General features: G+C 44.6%; 1 protein-coding gene across 2 annotated transcripts in view; it reads left to right on the top strand.

The window, feature by feature from the left end:
- Positions 1–2,491: 2,491 nt before the first annotated feature.
- Positions 2,492–19,470, top strand: part of LOC147108131 (rho GTPase-activating protein 45-like) — a 245,525-nt gene continuing 228,546 nt past the window's right edge. Inside the window, exons 1-2 of one of the 2 annotated variants that reach the window (XM_086004625.1) lie at positions 2,492–2,786; positions 16,215–16,557. In XM_086004625.1, coding sequence (XP_085860751.1) covers positions 2,697–2,786; positions 16,215–16,557 — 433 coding nt within the window. In that variant the 5' untranslated portion in view covers positions 2,492–2,696. Of the gene's footprint in view, positions 2,787–2,826; positions 3,228–16,214; positions 16,558–19,470 lie in introns of those variants that run through there. The other variant, XM_086004624.1, reaches the window with a different exon arrangement.

Raw genomic sequence — 19,470 nt, 5'->3', positions numbered from 1 at the left:
GAGCCTGGACAGTGAGTTTCAGCAGGATATTCCACCATGGGGGGCATCACGACAAACCTGATTCCGTCCTTGTCCACACATCCATTCGGGGTCACTGGATCGTGATTAGGAGCGGAGACCTAGCTGAGTTTCCCCCTGCCTAACCCGGGGGCAGTGATACTAGTTATAGCACTCCTACCATTCTCCTTGCAGAGACCAGCTAACTCAACAGAGACTGGGGGATCAAACTTGGGATCTGCTTGGTCTGTAAGTCTCAGCACCATTCAAAAAATGCTTTATTTTCAGCAAAATAGCTTTGGGGCAAGATGTCAAACAGTGGGGTATGAAATTGTAATGTTAGGATGTGAATCAGCAACTCACAGGATATCAATTCAATTCAATTCAATTTTATTTGCCATATGTAACTAGTACAATGGAATGCTTACTCCCCGTGGGGACACGTCAGCTATTCTTACTTACAGCGCCGTGTTCAGAAAGTCAATTCTCTGGCATCCAGTGGCAGTGGGAGCACGATGTCCCTCAGCCGCTCCGTCCTCCTCGTCACCGCGGCCTCCTCCTCACTGTTGCCGGCTCGGCTCCACGGGTGGTGGCCTGCTTCTCCCGCTCACCCTCTGGCCACCATTCCCGGCTCCCCTCCTCCCAGTTGGACTGCGAGTCGGCGTGGCTGCTGCTGCTGCTTGATGCGCTGCGCTGCCTCCGCCCGACTCGCCGAACACATCCTCCGGTCGCCGCGGCCTGTGCCTCACCGTCGCCGGCTCCACGGTCCGACGGCCCGGGGCCTGCTTCTCCCGCTTCCGGTCCGGCCTCTGGCCGCCATGCTCAGCTCCCCTCCTCCCAGTCGGAATGCCTTCCCACTGAGGAGCTGCCGGCCGATGAGCTCTAGCGGGTTATTGAGGGTTATTAAGGGAATTGGACATACAGGAAAAATTTCCTTCGCTATGGGAAAAGGGCAGAAGGGTGGGACTAATCGGATAGCTCTTTCAAAGAGCCGGCACGGTGGTGATGGGCCGAATGGCCTCCTTCTGTGCTGTATGATTCTATAATTTGGGTATTGAATTTAGACATCAGCTAGCCTCCAGAATATACAGAGCAAATGCACAAGACATTGACTGCATATGGGGCATGTAAAGTGTCAGTTGTGGCTCAGTTGGTAGCACCCTTGCTTCGGAGGCAGAAGGTTGTGGGTTCAGGTCCCAAGCCCGAGACTTGAGCTCGTAATCTAGGCTGACACTCCCTCGGTACTGAGGGAGCGCTGCACTGTCAGAGGTGTCATCTCTCGGATGAGATGTTAAACCGAGGCCCCGTCTGCCCTCTCAGGTGGGCGTAAAAGATCCCGCGGCACTCTTTTGAAGCAGAGCAGGGGAGTTCTCCCCGGTGTCCTGGCCAATATTTATCCCTCAATCAACATCACCAAAACAGATTATCTGGTCATGATCACATTGCTGTTCGAAACATAGAAGATAGGAGCAGGAGTAGGCCATTCGGCCCCTCGAGCCTGCTCCGCCATTCAATGAGATCATGGCTGATCATCCAAATTCAGTACCCTGTCTCTGCCTTCTCCCCATATCCCTTGATCCCTTTAGCCTTAAGAAATATATCTAACTCCTTCTTGAATATATTTAATGAATTGGCCTCCACTGCCTTCTGTGGTAGAGAATTCCACAGCTTCACCACTCTCTGGGTGAAGAAATTCCTCCTCATCTCTGTCCTAAATGGTTTACTCCTTATCCTTAGACTGTGACCCCTGGTTCTGGACTCCCCCGCCATCGGGAACATCCTTCCTGCATCTAGTCTGTCTAGTCCTGTTAGAATTTTATAAGTTTCAATGAGATCCCCTCTCATTCTTCTAAACTCCTGCTAGTATAAGCCCAATCGACCCAATCTCTCCTCATACGTCATTCCTGCCATCCCAGGTATCAGTCTGGTGAATCTTCACTGAACTCCCTCCATGGCAAGAACATCCTTCCTCAGATAAGGCGACCAAAACTGCACACAATACTCAAGGTGTGGCCTCACCAAGGCCCTGTACAACTGCAGCAAGACATCCTTGTTCCTGTACTCGAACCCTCTCTGTTTATGGGAGCTTGCTGTGTGAAAATTGGCTGCTGCGTTTCCTACATTACAACAGTGACTCCACTTCAAAAAGTACTTCATTGGCTGTAAAGCACTTTGGGACGTCTGGAGGTTGTGAAAGGTGCTATATAAATGCAAGTCTTTCTTTTATCCTCCATAATATCAACAGCAAATGCATAAGATGGTGACTGCATAGGGAATAAATATATGTGTGTGTGTGTGTAGCTCCCTAGGTAACTCATGCAACAAAGATTAGGTGGAGTAATGTATGGAAATGTTACATGAAGAGGTGCATGTTTCTGTTTCGAAGCCAATGAGATGAGTGGATGGGTGTCACATGGCTACTCAGAGAGGGGAGAACAAAGTAACGGAATGTGGTTACTGTCACCAGCGCTCTCTCTCTCTCTCTCTCTGCACATTGGCTGATCGCTGCGGTTTCAGCGCAACGCGATTGAGCTGCGGAGTTTTGATGGAATAAAACAAGAGGCAGAAGTTTGTAGCAGTCGCTGGCCACGAGGGGAAGGGGAGAAATCGGACCGTCCTGGAAGGGAGAGGGGAAGAGAGGGGGGTGTGTGCCAGAAATTAAAAAGAAAAAAGCCACAGCATTCGCCGTTCGCAAGAAAATGTTTTCACGCAAGAAAAGGGAATTGATGAAAACGCCTTCAATATCTAAGAAGAACAGAACAGGAAGTCCCGTACCGCACAACACATCTGTAAGTCTGCAAGCATCCTCTCTGGCCCATAGGAATGTATTTAAATGATCTTGGGGAGGTTGCAAAATACACAGCACTTGCAGTTTCAGCTGTCAGGGCAGGTCTGGGCAGAAAGTAATGAACTGATGAAGGCTTAACTGGACATAAGCAGGATCCTTTCAACTCAAATTAATCGTGCAATGAAAAATTGGCAAAAGATAACGTTTGAATATTTAGACACCTCTTTATTTGTGTGTGTGTGTGAGCGGATTCTATTAAGTTTTTAGTCAGATTTTGGAACTATATTATATATATGAGAGACAAGTTGGGAGAAGGATGCTGAGCAAGCGGAGCACTGGGAAAAGCAGTTACAGTCCTTATAATGTAGGACTGAGGGGCAAGAAAACGAGATCAAAATCGGGCCTGGACCTGTTACCCAACCGCCCCAGAGTATGGCTCACGGTAGGTAGAAGAAACTTGGGAAGATACTTTTATTTTTTTAAACAAGAAACTCAGTGAATTTGCCTTTTTCCCCCTTTCTCTGTTTAATCCTTCCTAATAAGTGCTAGCAGTAACTCTGTAACTCGCAGCGATGATCTCAAGCCCACATCATCATTGTTATATTAAGTAGTGTGTGCATTTTTGCTCGCCAGTGATATTTCATTAATAGTTAAAGCTGCTTGGAAGCAGTTTTTGTAATATTTTAGTACGAGTCTGTTCACGGTTAAAGTGTGCAATATCCGCTCAAAGGGGACCAGGAGTTCAGTCCTTTGGTGGCACTGCCTGTATGTCGGCCAATTAATCACCAGGAAAGAGTCAGACCCGTCAGGTGATGCTTCAAGCAGTGCCAGCAGCCAATGGCTCGTAGCACCTGACACTGTCAGACCACCACAACACCTATTTTAGGTAACGCAAAGAAAGTAGGTGGAGTCAGTTCATAAATTACAGTTTTTAAATATCAATTTTTTGTTGCATTTTATCAACATTCTGCACACTTGGCAAGGGTAACGATGCAAGTGTGTAGTGCTAGTTAAAAAAAAGTTTATAAAGTGTATCTAAACTGACATTTCAATTCAACTACTTGAATGTCGCAGTCATATAACCATGTTTTACACGACCTTCAAATAGCAAATGGAAACGGAGTCAGGACTCTTTACTCTTACATTTTGTCTGTTTTATTATATAGTTTGTATTTATATCTCTAAGCTGTTATGATATATAGTATTTACCAAAAGGGAAGGAAATCAGCCTGAGATATGAACTGTGGGAGGAAATAGATTCAGGCTGTAGTCACACTGCCATCTCTACATATGTCCTTGGTCTAACCATAAGTTAACAAAAGACATCAGAGAAGTTGTGTCCAGAGAATTATTAATGGCATAAGCAGATTTTACACCTTTGTTGTTTCATTTATTGAATGTAACAGTTTTAATTTTAGCCAATATATGTGAAGAGGAATTGCATGCTGCTCCACTGGCTGGGTGAGAAGATGCACTTTTGCTATGGCACCAAGCAAGAATGATCTTAGCTTCCATTCCTGCTCTCGGAATTAGGACTGCAGTCAGTGTGTTACCATTTGCCTCAGTGCCCCTGGGCTAAGGGAGGGAAAAATTAGACATGCTTCTGCCTCTTGAATACTATTCCTTACTGGAAAATGCACAAGGATGTCTTGCTGCAGTTGTACAGGGCCTTGGTGAGACCACACCTTGAGTATTGTGTGCAGTTTTGGTCGCCTTATCTGAGGAAGGATGTTCTTGCCATGGAGGGAGTGCAGCGAAGATTCACCAGACTGATACCTGGGATGGCAGGAATGACGTATGAGGAGAGATTGGGTCGATTGGGCTTATATTCGCTGGAGTTTAGAAGAATGAGAGGGGATTTCATTGAAACTTATAAAATTCTGTCAGGCCTGGACAGACTAGATGCAGGAAGGATGTTCCCAATAGCGGGGGAGTCCAGAACCAGGGGTCACAGTCTAAGGATAAGGGGTAAGCCATTTAGGACAGAGATGAGGAGGAATGTCTTCACCCAGAGAGTGGTGAACCTGTGGAATTCTCTATCACAGAAGGCAGTTGAGGCCAACTTATTTAAATATATTCAAGAAGGAGTTAGATATATTTCTTAAGGCTAAAGGGATCAAGGGATATGGGGAGAAAGCAGGGAGAGGGCACTGAATTTGGATGATCAGCCATGATCTCATTAAATGGCGGAACAGTCTCGAGGGGCCGAATGGCCTACTCCTGCTCCTATCTTCTATGTTTCTATGTTGAATTTTTGAGTGAGGATAGGTTCGGGCGCGGTCCAGTATGTGTATAATTACAAGCAGTTCTTACTGCATCAGTTTTAAAAAGAACATGAGTGTGACCAATCTTGATCCAGCTCCTAGAGCACAAACAATCCTTAATTCAGCATTAAATTAGAAATCCCACTTCAGACCAACCGTAGAGTAGCTGGTGTTGAAAATGTAAAGATGCCACACCGGTGCAGTAGGGAGCGCTATTTTGAGGTTGGGGGCTGAGGTATGTTGTTAGGGCAGGATGTCGGGAACTTTACTCTGCATCCAACAGTGCTAGACCATTTCTCGTACTGTTTGAAGCCAACACTTGATGCTCAAAATTCTCCAGCACTAACATCCCTCCCTCAGATTATAACTTGAAGAAAAAGGAATATCTCTGATGTTGATAGAATTGGATTTGTGAAGATTGGTGCCAAGTATTGAAGATGCCAAACATTTACAGATACACAGAAACAAATTGATAAATGGGTACAGAAACAGAAATATAAACACATAAATGGCAGACATAAGCAGACCTAATCTGAATGTAAAATAGAAACTGGTGCATGCATTGGGGTATTAAACCTCTTTAAAGAAGTTTTTAAATCAATTCCCTTTCTTTCATGTATATCAGCGGGAATTTGTTTTGGAAGGGAGAAGATCAGCCACAGTTCCTGCTCCTGATCCCTATCATGTGACTCCTGCTTGAATGGCATGAGTGGATATCACATTAGAACAGGGTCAAGCTTTTCTCTGATACCCTTCATAGCCAAGTAGACAGCCAACACTCACTATGTGGGCATGAGATGAATGGCTACTTGGGTGAGGTAAGGGAAGACTTCTAGCATCTGCAGAACTTGCAAGGGGAAGAAAATTGTGGAGGGGGGAGCAGTAATTAAATACTTTGTCTCAGAGTTAACCTCAGTTGTTTGACCACTTCTTTCCCAAGCAATTCAGCTTACCTTGAACATACGCTTTTTAATGTACTTACGCAGCTCCTAGCCAGACTGTTGGAGTATCACAGGGTACCAATGGTAACTTTGGGGAGGGAGAAAATGTCATGCTGATTTTTGCCTCACTTGAATCATTCTTTTTAAAGTAGGTCATGGGACATCATTTGCAGGTATTAAGGTGGCAAACAGCTTTCAAAGGAAGAAGCAGGAGCAGTGTTTGCCTTGCTGGGTCCCAGGCAAATGTTCTCGGTTTGGGACCCCTCTATTTTATTAGACAATGATACTAAATACTACCAAATTAATCTGGAGCCACTCGGGGCCCCTGACTGGCTCGGGGGCCCTGTGCAGTTGTGTGGATTGGACGGTCCTACCTTCTTCAGTGCTGCTCGTCATGACCTGCTACTTGAGGGATTCTGGCCACTGTCAGGCATTCCTACAAGAACAGGGCAGTATACAATGCATGGTAACCCTCTTTTATTAGCAATTGGACTCGGGTAGGAGTAGCACTGAAGGGAAAGAGAAGAAGAGAAATGTATGCCAATGAAGAGTAGAGGAAGGAAAACTGGATGGCAATGAAGAGCCGAGTTAACAAGGAGAGGGAAATGGATGGCAATAAAGAGGAAAGGGAATGAGGAAACAGATAGCAATGAGGAGAAGATGGAGAGGGGGAGAGGAATCGCAGTGAAGGGGAGATGGAATGGAGAAATGAAGAGCGGGAAGGGCTGAAGCTAGGAGTGGTGCTTGGTGTCAGCGGGGGGGGGTGGGGAAGAGGGGAGAAGCTGAGGGTGACACTTTGACATGAGGGAGGTAGAAGAGTGTCATTACTGTATTAACTGTGAGGGAATAGGGAGAGAGCGTGCCAGCATGAACTGGGGTGGGGGGGGAAAGAAACCTTAATTGGGGAATGGAGAAAGTGTATCAGTTTGAACTGGGTTGGAGGGGAGGAAGAGCACCAGTTTGAATTGAGGGGGGGCAAGGAAGAATAGCAGTAAGAACTGGAAGAAGGAGAGTGTCAGAGTGCAAGTTGGATGGGCCACTGGGTCTGAAGGGGGTAGAGTGCCTCTGTGAACTGAGGCAGTGGAGGTTGGATGTGGAAAACTGACCATTAGGGTAACTTTTGGAATGATCTGGTTTGCATGTTTTAAATTCCAAACGATACTTTGTTGTGAAGTATATGTGCTTAAAATGAACCAGAATGCACAATTTTTATTGTAAAAATTCAGGAGGTTATTTTGGTGAGAGGATGAAAACAGGCGCTAAATGGGTGTTAATAAGACACGCTTGTTTGAAAGGATGGTTTTAGCACGCAATTTTGGGCCTATTTGCTGATTATCATAATTTGAACTTGCCTGGGGGGGCTAAAAACAGACACCTGCAGGTTTAGCACTCAAGCGCTGATTAGATGCAATTTCCATGGAGCAGTATATGAAGCCTCCACACACCCACTGCCACTAAAAGTGTGGAGTGTGCTGTCTGACCAACAGCAGCAGGTTTCAGGGTGGCTCAGGGACTGAGGGAGAGGGCACACAGGTTCTCGGACGCGGCACTGGAGGTCCTGGTGGAGGAGATCCAGAGGAGGAGGGATGTCCTGTACCCACGGGGGGGGCAAGGAGTTCACCTCGCCCTCCTCTCCCTCCTGACCCTCTCTCCTGCAGCAGCTGGTGCTGCTCTGCCTGGCCTCATGTCCTCCTCCCATTCCTTCTGCAGAGTAAGGGGGACCCCGGGCAAGATGCCCATGACCGAGCACTCTATTTCTCCTGGTGACTCCGAGAAAGTGTCCAATAAGGTGGAGTAGCTCAGCACTCACTCTTTTCAGGTGAAGTCCTCAGAGAATTTCCAGAATAAATGTTGATAGAGTGTTGGTGAAGCCTTGACAAAGTGTCCCGGAACATTTCCCGATGTTTTTGAAAAGTCCTCTTCAAACCTCCAGCAGCAAGTGAACAGTAAAAGGTGATATACCTTTAAGTAGCACTCAAAATCCTCAGCAACAACTTGTTTACACCCAATCAGCTGGTCGCTGTTAGGAGAGGGCGTTAGTTGAAGCGCTATCCACCAAAATTCCATGCAGCCTCGTTAATGAGCGCCAGCAAGCAATTTAAGTGGCAACCAGCCGCTTAACGATCCACTAGGCGGCCGTTCCTAGTGCAAGCTTCAGCTACTTTACCAAGATGGTGTCTTGCACTAAATGTGGGCTAAACCGGTGCTACAGCTCAAGAGCCCCATCTTGGCCACCTTGGAGGTTCTTCAGCGCCTGAAGGAGCTGCCAAAAATTGCCCCTCAACCTTTCCAAGAGAACTTGCCTCCTGGTCCCTCCTTCAGAAATGCATCACCAATTTAGTGCCTTCGACATTCGAATTTTCCCCCTTCAGACTTCCATGACTTATGTTTATTTTCCCTCCATTACAAGGAATGTTGGCCATACTTGCAGCTTTAATTGCAACGTCCATGTAGTTACTTGTTTTTACATTTCATAGGTTTATAAAGAAGGGCTGATCTTCAGCTGTTAACTTTTTGGGGGCTGTATAATTTTTTGAAGCTGTTGCAAGTTTTCTAGGTTGGAATGTGCCTAATTATACCCAGTAGAATTCTTGTGATCTCTTCTACAAAATGCAATGAAGTGAAATGCAAAAGGCCAATGTGACAGCAAGGTGTATTGAGACAGGAAATCGAGATCGCTCAAGTATAGTGGGTTTGATAAACCTACATTACACAGAAGCACGGATGACACCTTTTAAAGGAATAAGCTGTTTGCCACTTAACTGTTTCCTTATCATGAGATCACAAAAAAATTACTTTTAAAGATAAGTGGAATTTTCCAACAAAAATGCGTTCTTAGCAGGAATTGCTGTTATGAGTAATTCACATTTTCGCCATCTGCTGTGATCTAAAACTGTGCCCTGCTTAGATGTGAAATAGATTTGAATCTTCAAACAGAACAAGCCTCTGGGAGGATCCTGCGGGTACAGGATATCCCTCCTGCTCAGGATCTCCAGTGCCGTGTCGGAGAACCTGTGCGCCCTCTCACTCGGTCCCTGAGCCATCCTGGAACCTGCTGCTGTGTGTCAGCCAGCGCACTCCACAACCCCCTCTCCCATAAAAATGTCAAAAAATATGTTTCTGATCTATTTTGCCTGAGATGGATGTCAGTTTCCTGTACTGGCAAAGCAGCCAGCTAAAGGCAACCCTGTCAAGTCTCAAGGACAGAACAGAGGTGCTTGGGTGATGTACGTGGTAGCCGCATCTACGACTGACTCTCATTATGTTGGACAGGGATCAGAAAAATTCCCATTCCTGAATGCTAATCCCAGTGACGCAATGCCATTTGTAAAGTTCAGTGCTGGAGGAGCTTGAAGCTGCATTTAAAATGTTTCTCTTCTGAGTATTTAAAGGCAATGAAATGTTATCGAAACAAAATGGAGAAAAGTCCGTTCACAGAGCAAATTTCATCATAGAAGTTGGTCTCATGAGACTTGCTTTAAGTAGTGCAGGCTGCGCTGTGCATCAGTACTGGTGCTGCATTGCAACACTTCTGCTATGGATTCAGCAATATTGGGAGTCTTTCAGAAATTAAAAACCATTAACTTACATTGATGTGCTGTATATTTGTGGATAATTGGAAGATGTACAATGCCTCTTTGTGAAGTATGGTTCCTGTGTCTATGTTTGAGGTGAACTGGATAACTGGTGATGATGTAGTAAGGGTGCATTACTCAATGTCATGAGTCGGAATAAAAATTGCATTTCAGACAATGATGTGTTGGATATCCACAGGCACCAAATATTTGGACTTTCAGTGTCTCGGTTAGCTTTCAAAAATTATATTTTAAAACATTTTTCTACACTACTGAAAACAGGAAAAGTGGAGAAAACCGTCACTAAGCCATTGCAACATTACAGCTGTGGAAATGTGGAAAACATTGCCACACCTACCAACCCACATGAATATGAAAATACAAAAATACACAACACATACGGCAATGAGAAAGTGCTGGTGCAATGTAACTGGGTGTAACTTTAAATACAAACTCTATAAGAAAATCGGATGTCCAGTGGGTAAGAGAAACATCTGGTGTGTTTCTGAGCCATAGAGACCAGGAAGGTTCCAGGTTCAATCTCTCTGTGCTGAGGTAGCTGATCTCAGTTGAGGTAACAATGGGGGCATCAAAATTGGGCTCAATGCCTCTAGACTGGGGAGGGAGAAAATAAGTTACGGTCTTGATTATTATCTAATGAGCCTTCCTGTGTGGACATTGGGTGATGACAGGATTGGTCTCTGCTCTGATGCCCTTCTGGTGGGCTGAATAGATGCTGGTACTCATGGGCTACACTCATACTTGAATTCTCTACCCCAGAGGGCTGTGGAGGCTCAGTCGTTGAGTATATTCAAGACAGAGATCGATAAATTTTTGGCTATTAAGGGAATCAAGGGATATGGGGAGTGTGGTGGAAGATGGAGATGAGGTAGAAGATCAGCCAGGATCTTATTGAATAGTGGAGCAGGATCGAAGGGCCAAATGGCCGACTCCTGCTCCTATTTCTTATGTTCTTATGTTAACAGTGGCCGTTTGGGCGAGTTACCAGAGCTTGCTGGCACTCATGGTGTCATTCACCATGGGGTACGGTAGCATAGTGGTTATGTTACTGGACTAGTAATCCAGAGACCTGGACTAATGATCTGGAGACGTGAAATCATAGACCACCATTGCAGCTGGGAGATTTAAATTCAATTAAATAAATCTGAAATTAAAAAGCTAGTAGTATCAGTAAAGGTGACCATGAAACTACCGGATTGTCGTAAAAACCCATCCGGTTCACTAATGTCCTTTAGGGAAGGAAATCTACCGTCCTTACCTGGTCTGGCCTATTTGTGACTCCAGACCCACAGCAATATGGTTGACTCTTAACTGCCCTCTGAAATGGCCCAGCAAGCCACTCAGTTGTACCAAACCACTCATCAGGAGGCTCACCACCACCTTCTTGAGGGCAATAAGGGATGGGCAATAAATGCTTGCCTTGCCAGCGACGCCCACATCCCATGAGCAAATACATTTTTTTTAAAAGCAGCATGAGTCAATGTCCTCTAGAGAGGAGAGAGGATAATTGGAAAGACGAATGCTCTCATTTAACAAAAAGTTCAACCTAGCAGAAGTGAATAGTATGAGTGTAGCTAGGAGATTGGGGTTTGAGAGCCATTAACAGAAATATTCACTTATTGGGCATGCATTTGAAACTCGGAGACCCCGTAATTGGCATGGCACCCACCGGCATTGAGGATAAAAATCACATATCCAACATTATCTGCCAACAGGAATGTTTTAAGCTTTTATGGGAGAAATTAGGACCACTAATATAAACAGAGTGCACTGCCACTAATACTGTGACAACTGTTTCTGACTACCAAAAGAGAAGACTTTCCATTGCAGAATTAACATTGGCCTAGAAATTGTGGCCGGAGGCTCACCTCCAGAGTACGCCTCCGATCCGCGAAACGTTTACGAAATTACCTCCTGCTGCGAAGAGTTTCGGTCTCAAGCCTCGAGACGGACGACAGCGTAATGGCCCACGGATCCCAGGGACGCAGGCGGTTCGGAAGCGTCCCTGGGATCACGTGGGTCCGGTCCTCCAATGACAAAGGAGAATTCCATTGCAATCATTGATGATGGGAATCTCCTAATGATATGCAATGGATCCCCAAATAATTACACAATGTACAGAATTCTAATAATTATACAATGTACAGAATTGAAGTTTTATTCATACGTTCCTTCATTGCACCAACCTCAGTAAAAATTTAATTTTTTGATCATTTTAAACATCCTAAATCCAGGCCAATATTTGCATAAACTCATTTAAAGTGTATGTGCATAATTTTGTATTTTTAAATGTTTTACTTAAGCCTTATACATACCCTTACGCTGATGCAAGCAGGCACAGATTTATGTGGGCAATTGCTGGCCAGTTGCTGGGCAAATAGCCCAACACTACGCCAGTGATTGCTTTATTGGGGCCCCCGCAGATAGCCTGTCAATGCGTACGTTGACTGGCCGCAAGTTCCGGATTTCGCGCACGCGCTTGGAACTTGCGGGGCATTCAAAGGGATTACGAGGGTGCACTCTGAGCGTACGCTGTCACAGGCACCGCAGTTTCAGGGCCAGTAATTCCAGCTGGTAAAACACTGTACTACGTTAGAGTTCTCCACCATATCAGGAAGAATGACAATGCTGTTCCATAGATCACATTGCAAATGGGTTTGGTAAATGAGCTCCTTTCATTTTATTTCTGTAATAATGCAGGTTACAGGTTTAGCTGAAATTGGTTGCTTGTAGGTCCTCCGGACCAAGAGAAGGTGTCTATAATAGGCCACCTAGGAGCTGCAATGAAGGTGCATGTCTACTATTCAAGTACAAGTACTGTGTATCCTTAATCGAGTCACAATTTAGAGTCCAGAATGATTCCACATTTATTACCAGTTATTACCCAGTAGATCTTATATGATGTGGAAAGATCCTGCAAGACATTTCAGAAAGTCATTTTGAATAATCTGGCATTTTGATAAGGATTTCTAGAATAAGGTAAGTGCGAAGAGTCAGTTATTAACAATAGGTCCGTAAAATGAAGAATTACAAGTGTGAGATGTGGAAGTCATCAGTGAAGCATGTGTATGATGGGCCTGTTCGGGTTTGATTTTAGGCCATTTGTTACTCTACAGGTTCAGGTTAGATTCATTTACTTACTGGGTCTGACATAATATTGCCTTTTTGTGTGGCTTAATTTAGTTCCAACAGTAATACCATAATCTGTATTTACTCCTTTTCACAGCTCTCTACTGCTGCATTTCTATTCCACCTGAGCTTCTATCAAAAATGTGCAAATTCAAGGTTTATTGCTGATGTTTAAGACAGATTTCACCGAGTTAGTGCAAACACAAGAATATAGCATAAAACTGCACTTTTCCTGTCTTGTGTTTAATATTCACAAGGATTTGAAGTGTCTCTAACTTTATCCTAAACAGTTGCCAGTTTCTCTTTTTACCAACCAGGCATACATACACCCCATGTGTTAACAAATTAAAGATCCCAAGAAGCTTTCAATTGCTGTCCACATTTTGAGAACGAGTCTAATGTGAGCTGCCTGTTGGCAGACTGTTGGCATCGACTGAGGAAGTAGGTTGAGCAATCAACTGTCAAACTACAAATACAAGCTTTCCTCATATGGATCTATTTCACATCCCTTCAAATCAGACCTAGCCCATCTCAACTCAGCTCTGCAGATTATATTAACCCCTTAGCTGATGGCACATCCAGCAAAATTCCAGTTTCTCTAAACTGGTTATTTAAAACAATGTATTTTAGTTCACCCACATTGTGGTGCTAAAATTAATGTTACAGTAATGAAGCTACTGATATGTAGGAATAACTATTATTTTAATATTAACCCTGAATGACAAAAATAAACACTAAACAAGTTTAATTAAAAATAAACCATTCTACGCCTGTCCTCCCCTTCTCCACGTTCTGTTTCCAATCAGGCCTGCCAAGCCACTGTCGGCGATTGATCAACCAGCCTGTTTTCTATTACTTTATTATTTGATATTTAGCTTAGTCTAATCTTTATATACTAACCTTTTTCCTTTAAAAAAAATAACTTTTGAGTCCTTTGCTTTTCTTTTCCCCTCTCGGCTCTCAGCATCTGTTTTGGAGGTGGAAGCAATCTTCCAAAAATTGGGTTTTAATTGGCTGACAAACAGTTACAAAGACCATTTGCCAGCCAGTTAAAAGCTGATAGTCTGAAAATTGGTGCAGTCATTTCAAAACACATGGCAACAGAAGTCGGCACCCAAAACCTAATCATGGTCATGGACAAGTAAACTAGTCCTCAGTATGCCAAGAGTTAAATACTACGGCCTAGAAATTCGGTTGGGTTAGCGCCCAATTAGGGGCGTTAGAGTGGGTTGCGCCGGAAGTATCGCTGCGCCCGAAATTCCGATGGACCCTAACATCGGCGTTACCCGGTAGCGCTGCGCCGGCACCGATGACGTCATTGGTGTGCGCAGCGCCCCGGTTGCAATGCTATTCCGGCCCGATGGCCAAATTCAGTTGCGGCCGCCTCGCCCGTGGCAGCCGCAAACAGCGTTTGTGAAACGGGATGTTGCAGCTCCGTAAGGCCGGCGCATAAAGGTGGAGCGGCGGCCGGCCGCTTTCCCGGCGGCCGCCTGCCCGCACCTCCCTCCCTGGACTCCTGCACCACCCCCCCGCGGCACTGATGTGTGTGTCCCGCGAGCCCGGCACTTCTCCGTGGTGCCGGGCTCATTTGTCGGGGGAATCCACCGGTGATCTGACGGCTGCAGGCAGCTCCTCCTTAACAGAAGGAGGAGGCCTGCAGTACCCCAGCCTGCCGCACCGCATCGGGTGCCGCAGCGGGGGATGAACGCCTGAAAGCTACATTCAACGCCCCTAGCGAGGCGCAAAAACCCTGCATTAGCGCCCGCCGCCGTCTTGGCCCAGGGCAACTGAATTTTAGGCGGGCGCTACGGCAATTCTGGCGAGCGCAAAATGTTGGGCGCTAAAGCCCTGGCGGAGCCATACCGAATTTCTAGGCCTACATATTCACATGTAAGATGAGAAGTCTATGCCAACACTTGGGGGGGTTTAAAATGGGACGTGGGGTCATCTTAGATCTGGGTCCTGTCCTCACTTGCGTTCTCCTTCTGGTTGATTTCGCTCTCAGTTGAGAAATTTCTTTTAAGAGCTGAAAAAGTAACTGCTTTTGAAGCATTATTTTTCTCTACTAAATTCAGGCAAGATCCTGAGCATTGCCCCAACAAATAGATGTGGGTTTTATTTTCCCCACAGAGCGATGTATATGTGGAATGGTTAATACCAGTTAAAACGGTTAATACTGTGTTCCGTCGAATGAATTGGATAAACATTTTGTCCAGAACGGAATTGGGGGATTATAAGGCTAAATGCAGATAGAGATAATTGAGTTGAAAGTGATGGCTGCTGAGACCAGGCATGTGTGACACAGGCAGTCAGGTTAGCTGCAGTTCTGGGGTTTTGCTTGATTTAGCTTTAGGGACAGAAAGAAACTTGGTAGGATATTTCCTCTGGTGATCAATTGGGTTGCATAGAGTCTGTGATAGAGCAGTTTGTATTGTGGATGGCCAGACAGCTGTGGGAAGTTGGCAGAGGGGAGAGTGAAATGGCGAGGTCTTAAGGTGTCTATTGCCAAACTATTTATGATGACTGACTGACATTGCATGTGGAAGAAATGAGCTTGACAGCTCAATGGCTTTGTTCCAACCTTTGTTAGGTTCTTATCCTTTATATTTATTAAAATGATGAACTGATTGCATTTATTAGTTGACATTATATTTCAGGATTAAAAAAGAGAGCTAAGAAGAAAACTAGATATTATGTAAAAATTGGCTTACGAATACACTTCATTGTAGGTACTAAAAATAAAAGTCTGTCATTTATTTTGGTGTTTTCAGTGATTTCTAACATAGTTAAAATAAAGAGTAACGTTCATGGCAAGTTTATATGATGTACAAGGCTGTTTCTATTCAAAGTCTTGGCTCCTGGTGCTGTGGAAACCATCCTGTTTGGATTGTCAAGCAGACTCCAGTAACACAAATGTCAGGGCCACTGGCCTGTACAGGCGACTGAGCGTCCAGCGCCAAAGCAAATGGTGGATGGCGCCACCAATGGCAGTCATTTACATTGCCACACGTTTTCCATGCCTCCCATGGCATGAGAACAGAGCCTCTCTTGAGAGATAGTTCCCTGTACTGTCGGAAGCAAGAAAACCAGCTTATTTACAGTGCGGCCGTTGAACTCGGAGCCGCTGGTGGTTGCTGGTACTGTAAGGAGGATGCGCTAAGTTCTGCATGAAACCATGCTGTGCTAGCAGTGAATTCTACGCAGTAGGAATGAGTTGTTATTGTGCATTCGTTTGCGCCATTAATCTAATTGCTAACACACCGAATGCTTAGTTTTCTGCCATTAGTGACAGCAGAGAAGCGGAGATGGAAGTCACATTTGCAAGGAAGTGCAGATGGGAAACTGCAGTAATGTGAATTTTCCAGATAAAGAGAGGAAAGTAGTGTGGGAAGTGTGGGTTTACATCAAAACATGCCTCCCAACTGTCCTTGTTTGTGCATAATTGGTTTCCAGTCTTCCAATTATCATGGTTTATGATTCTTTCCTATTACATTTTTAGGAACTGCCTCGTAAAGATGCTATTGAGATACCTGCCCCGCAGACTGGCACCTTATCTGAACTATCTGCTGGGAACACCTCCTTGACGAAGCTCAGTAGTAGCCCGAGTGCTGCCAACGCTCTCAAGAGGCCAACCACCCTGAGTAGACACTCCAGTGCTGCTGGTTTCTCGATAGCAGGCTCTGGAACATGGGGATACAGCAAAGGGTATAAAGCCACTCCAGTGTACAGTACCAATTCAGAAAGCTATGAGGGACCTGAGGTGGAGGAGATCACACAGTTGCTATTTGACGTGGCTAGGTTTGCTGAAACAGTGGAAAAACTGAAGGACATTGTGTTAGAAGGTGAGTGGAGATCTTCAGAAATCGTGATCTGCTTTAGCAGATACACTCACTGTAGATGCTGAACACGTGCTAATTTTTTTAAATTACAATTTCATGTTCAAAAGTCACATCCTGTTAGTTGTTGAAAGTGCTATTGTGTACTAGATAGTTGGTTTATCTTCAGCTTCAGTTCTCTAACTGCAGTATACCTGTCATTGTTACCTTTTGCCTTGGCCCACCATTCATGTACGGTATGGTTATGCTGATTGGGTTAGATGATGAGGGGTGGGAGGAGGCTTGTGTGGAGCATACACACCGGCATGGACCAGATGGGCTGAATGGCCTGTTTCTGTCCTGTACATTCTATGTATTTCTATGTATTTTAAGAACAGCACATTTGAGTTGCAGATGCCAAATCTGATGATACTCTTTTGACTGCAGACTTTGATGAATTGAACTGCTCTTTCCTCGAAACGAATGCATTTCAATGTTAGTAACTTGTCAGGTGGCATCTGATTTATCACTCAGACAGAGCTCAGAGTTACTACTTGAGACTTTAATCTGATCCTCAGTAGAGTGAGATAGCATAATGTGTTACACATCAACAATCTCTCCAGCTTGTAGTCTGTCAAGAGTTTGAAGCATGCAATTGTTTATTTCATGATTTTCTGTATTGTCTAAGTCCGTGAAGGCATTAATACATAGTACCACAGTACATACGTCACTTTACAATAGAACTGGTAGCTCTTTTGGTGGCCTAGTGGGTTAAGAAAGAAAGACTTGTATTTATATAGCGCCTTTCATGACCACCGGACGTCCCAAAGCGCTTCAAACCAATGAAGTACTTTTTGAAGTGTAGTCACTGTAGTAGTGGCAGCCCATTTGCACTCAGCAAGCTCCCACAAACAGCAATGTGATAATGACCAGATAATCTGTTTTTAATTATGTTGATTGAGGGATAAATATTGGCCAGGACACCAGGGATAACTCCCCTGCTCTTCTTCAAAATAGTGCCGCAGGATCCTTTACACCCACCTGAGAGGGCAGATGGGGCCTCAGTTTAACATCTCATCCAAAAGACAGCCCCTCAGACAGTGCAGCACTCCCTCAGCACTGCACGTCAGCATAGATTTTTGTGCTCAAAAGTCTCTGAGTGGGACTTGAACCCATAACCTTCTGACTCCAAGGCAACCAACCAAGCCACGGCTGACAGCTGCTGCCAGTGTAGTAGTAAGACATACAGACCAGATAATCCTGGGTTTGATTCCCTCCCTGTGCTGACTTAGCCGATCTCACTAGGGGCTGCAGTTGGGTAGATATGATTGGCCACAATGTGCCCGGCCTAGGGTGAAAGTGGTTCCTGAGCCTGATTACTATCCAGGACCTCCAGCTGGAATAAATACTTGCGTGTCAGGATTGGGTTTGACTGCGGCATGACATTCAATAACCTGCTGACATTCACTGTCTAATATCACATATGAAAATAGCCAGTTGAGTGAATAATGAGGTACCAGATGGCTGCTGGTAACTGTGGGACTGTAGCCCAGCTAGAATGAGTGCTTTCAGGAGAGGTGGGGAGGAAGTAAGCAAATTGCCTATTTGCTGGAGTTAATTCCTGACCTTTACAAACATGTTAGGCTTAATTTTGACTTTGGACGATAGCATAAAATGAATGATATCAGCTCGACCACCTGTTAAACACCTCTACCCATTTTTGTTTCCGTTGAAGCCAATATTGAATTTAGTAAAATTATTTAGATTGGCAGTTTTAAGAAAACACTGGTCAAAGGTTTAGAATGCATTCAGCTGTCCACATAATCATTAACCACTGTGAATTGTTCTTACTGATTAATACTGATGTCCTTTATGCTTTATAACATATAGATTTCATTCTGATTGAATCGTTCTTCTATCCATACCCAATGGTACTGCAGGGCTGGCTAAAATCTGGCTGCAAAAACAAGCCACAATTATGTTTTTCTTGTCTTGTTATATTCTGAATTATTTTGCAATTCCTTTCCTTTTTTTTTCTCTCCACCCATTTGTGTCTCCTGCATTCATACAAATACCATCCGTACTACTCCTGGTTTGGCCATTTGTACTACAGGGGTTGAAGAAAAAAGCACAACTCCTGATAAAGTAAGGTGATTAGTAAAGAGTAGAAGCCGGGGGAACTGTGAAATCAGAAGAAAGAAAGACAGTCTTGCATTTAGATAGCGCCTTTCACAACCATCAGACGTCCCAAAGCACTTTACAGCCAATGAAGTACTTTTTTGAAGTGTAGTCACTGTTGTAATGTAGGAAATGTGGCAGCCAATTTGCGCACAGCAAGCTCCCACAAACAGCAATGTGGTAATGACCAGATAATCTGTTTTGGTGATGTTGATTGAAGGGGATCGTGGCTGCTTGAATGTGATTTCATTTTGGCAGGTTTTGAGATTCAGTAAAACATTCTGGAGTCTCAATCTCAGGATAGCACTGTGCTAGATCAAGGAGGGATTGGGGGGGGGGCGGTGGGTGCGGTGGTCTCGTACACAGTATCATGCTTTAAGTTGCTTCTATACTTGACCTGCCCAAGACTGGCAGCATAGCTGGGTATGAAAGTCAGCAAAGGCTTCAATTCCAATTGGAATCTCCCAAATTCGCTTCCGTAATATTTTGCTGAAATTTATTATGGAGTAACAGTAACATTTTGGAATTGGAAAATTAAATAACTGGGGACCATAGTTATTGGAAATGAAAGTCACAATAGATCTAGTGCAGTGATACCCTGAGTCTGAGGCTCCAGAAGGATTTACTAAATCTCAAAACCTGACTAAATGAAATCGCTTTCAAGCACATATTCCCTTCCAGTGTAAATGTTACAGTTCTCCAAACTTCTCTTTACTCATCCGGAGTTGTGGTTTGTTTAAAGGATGGTCGGAGGAGGGCGAG

Source organism: Somniosus microcephalus, chromosome 13 (genome assembly GCF_052327205.1).
Source record: "Somniosus microcephalus isolate GS21.2 chromosome 13, FLI_Smic_1.0, whole genome shotgun sequence".
Classification (NCBI taxonomy): domain Eukaryota; kingdom Metazoa; phylum Chordata; class Chondrichthyes; order Squaliformes; family Somniosidae; genus Somniosus; species Somniosus microcephalus.
The sequence above is the reverse complement of the archived record's forward strand: the minus strand, read 5'-3'. Positions and strand labels throughout refer to the sequence as shown.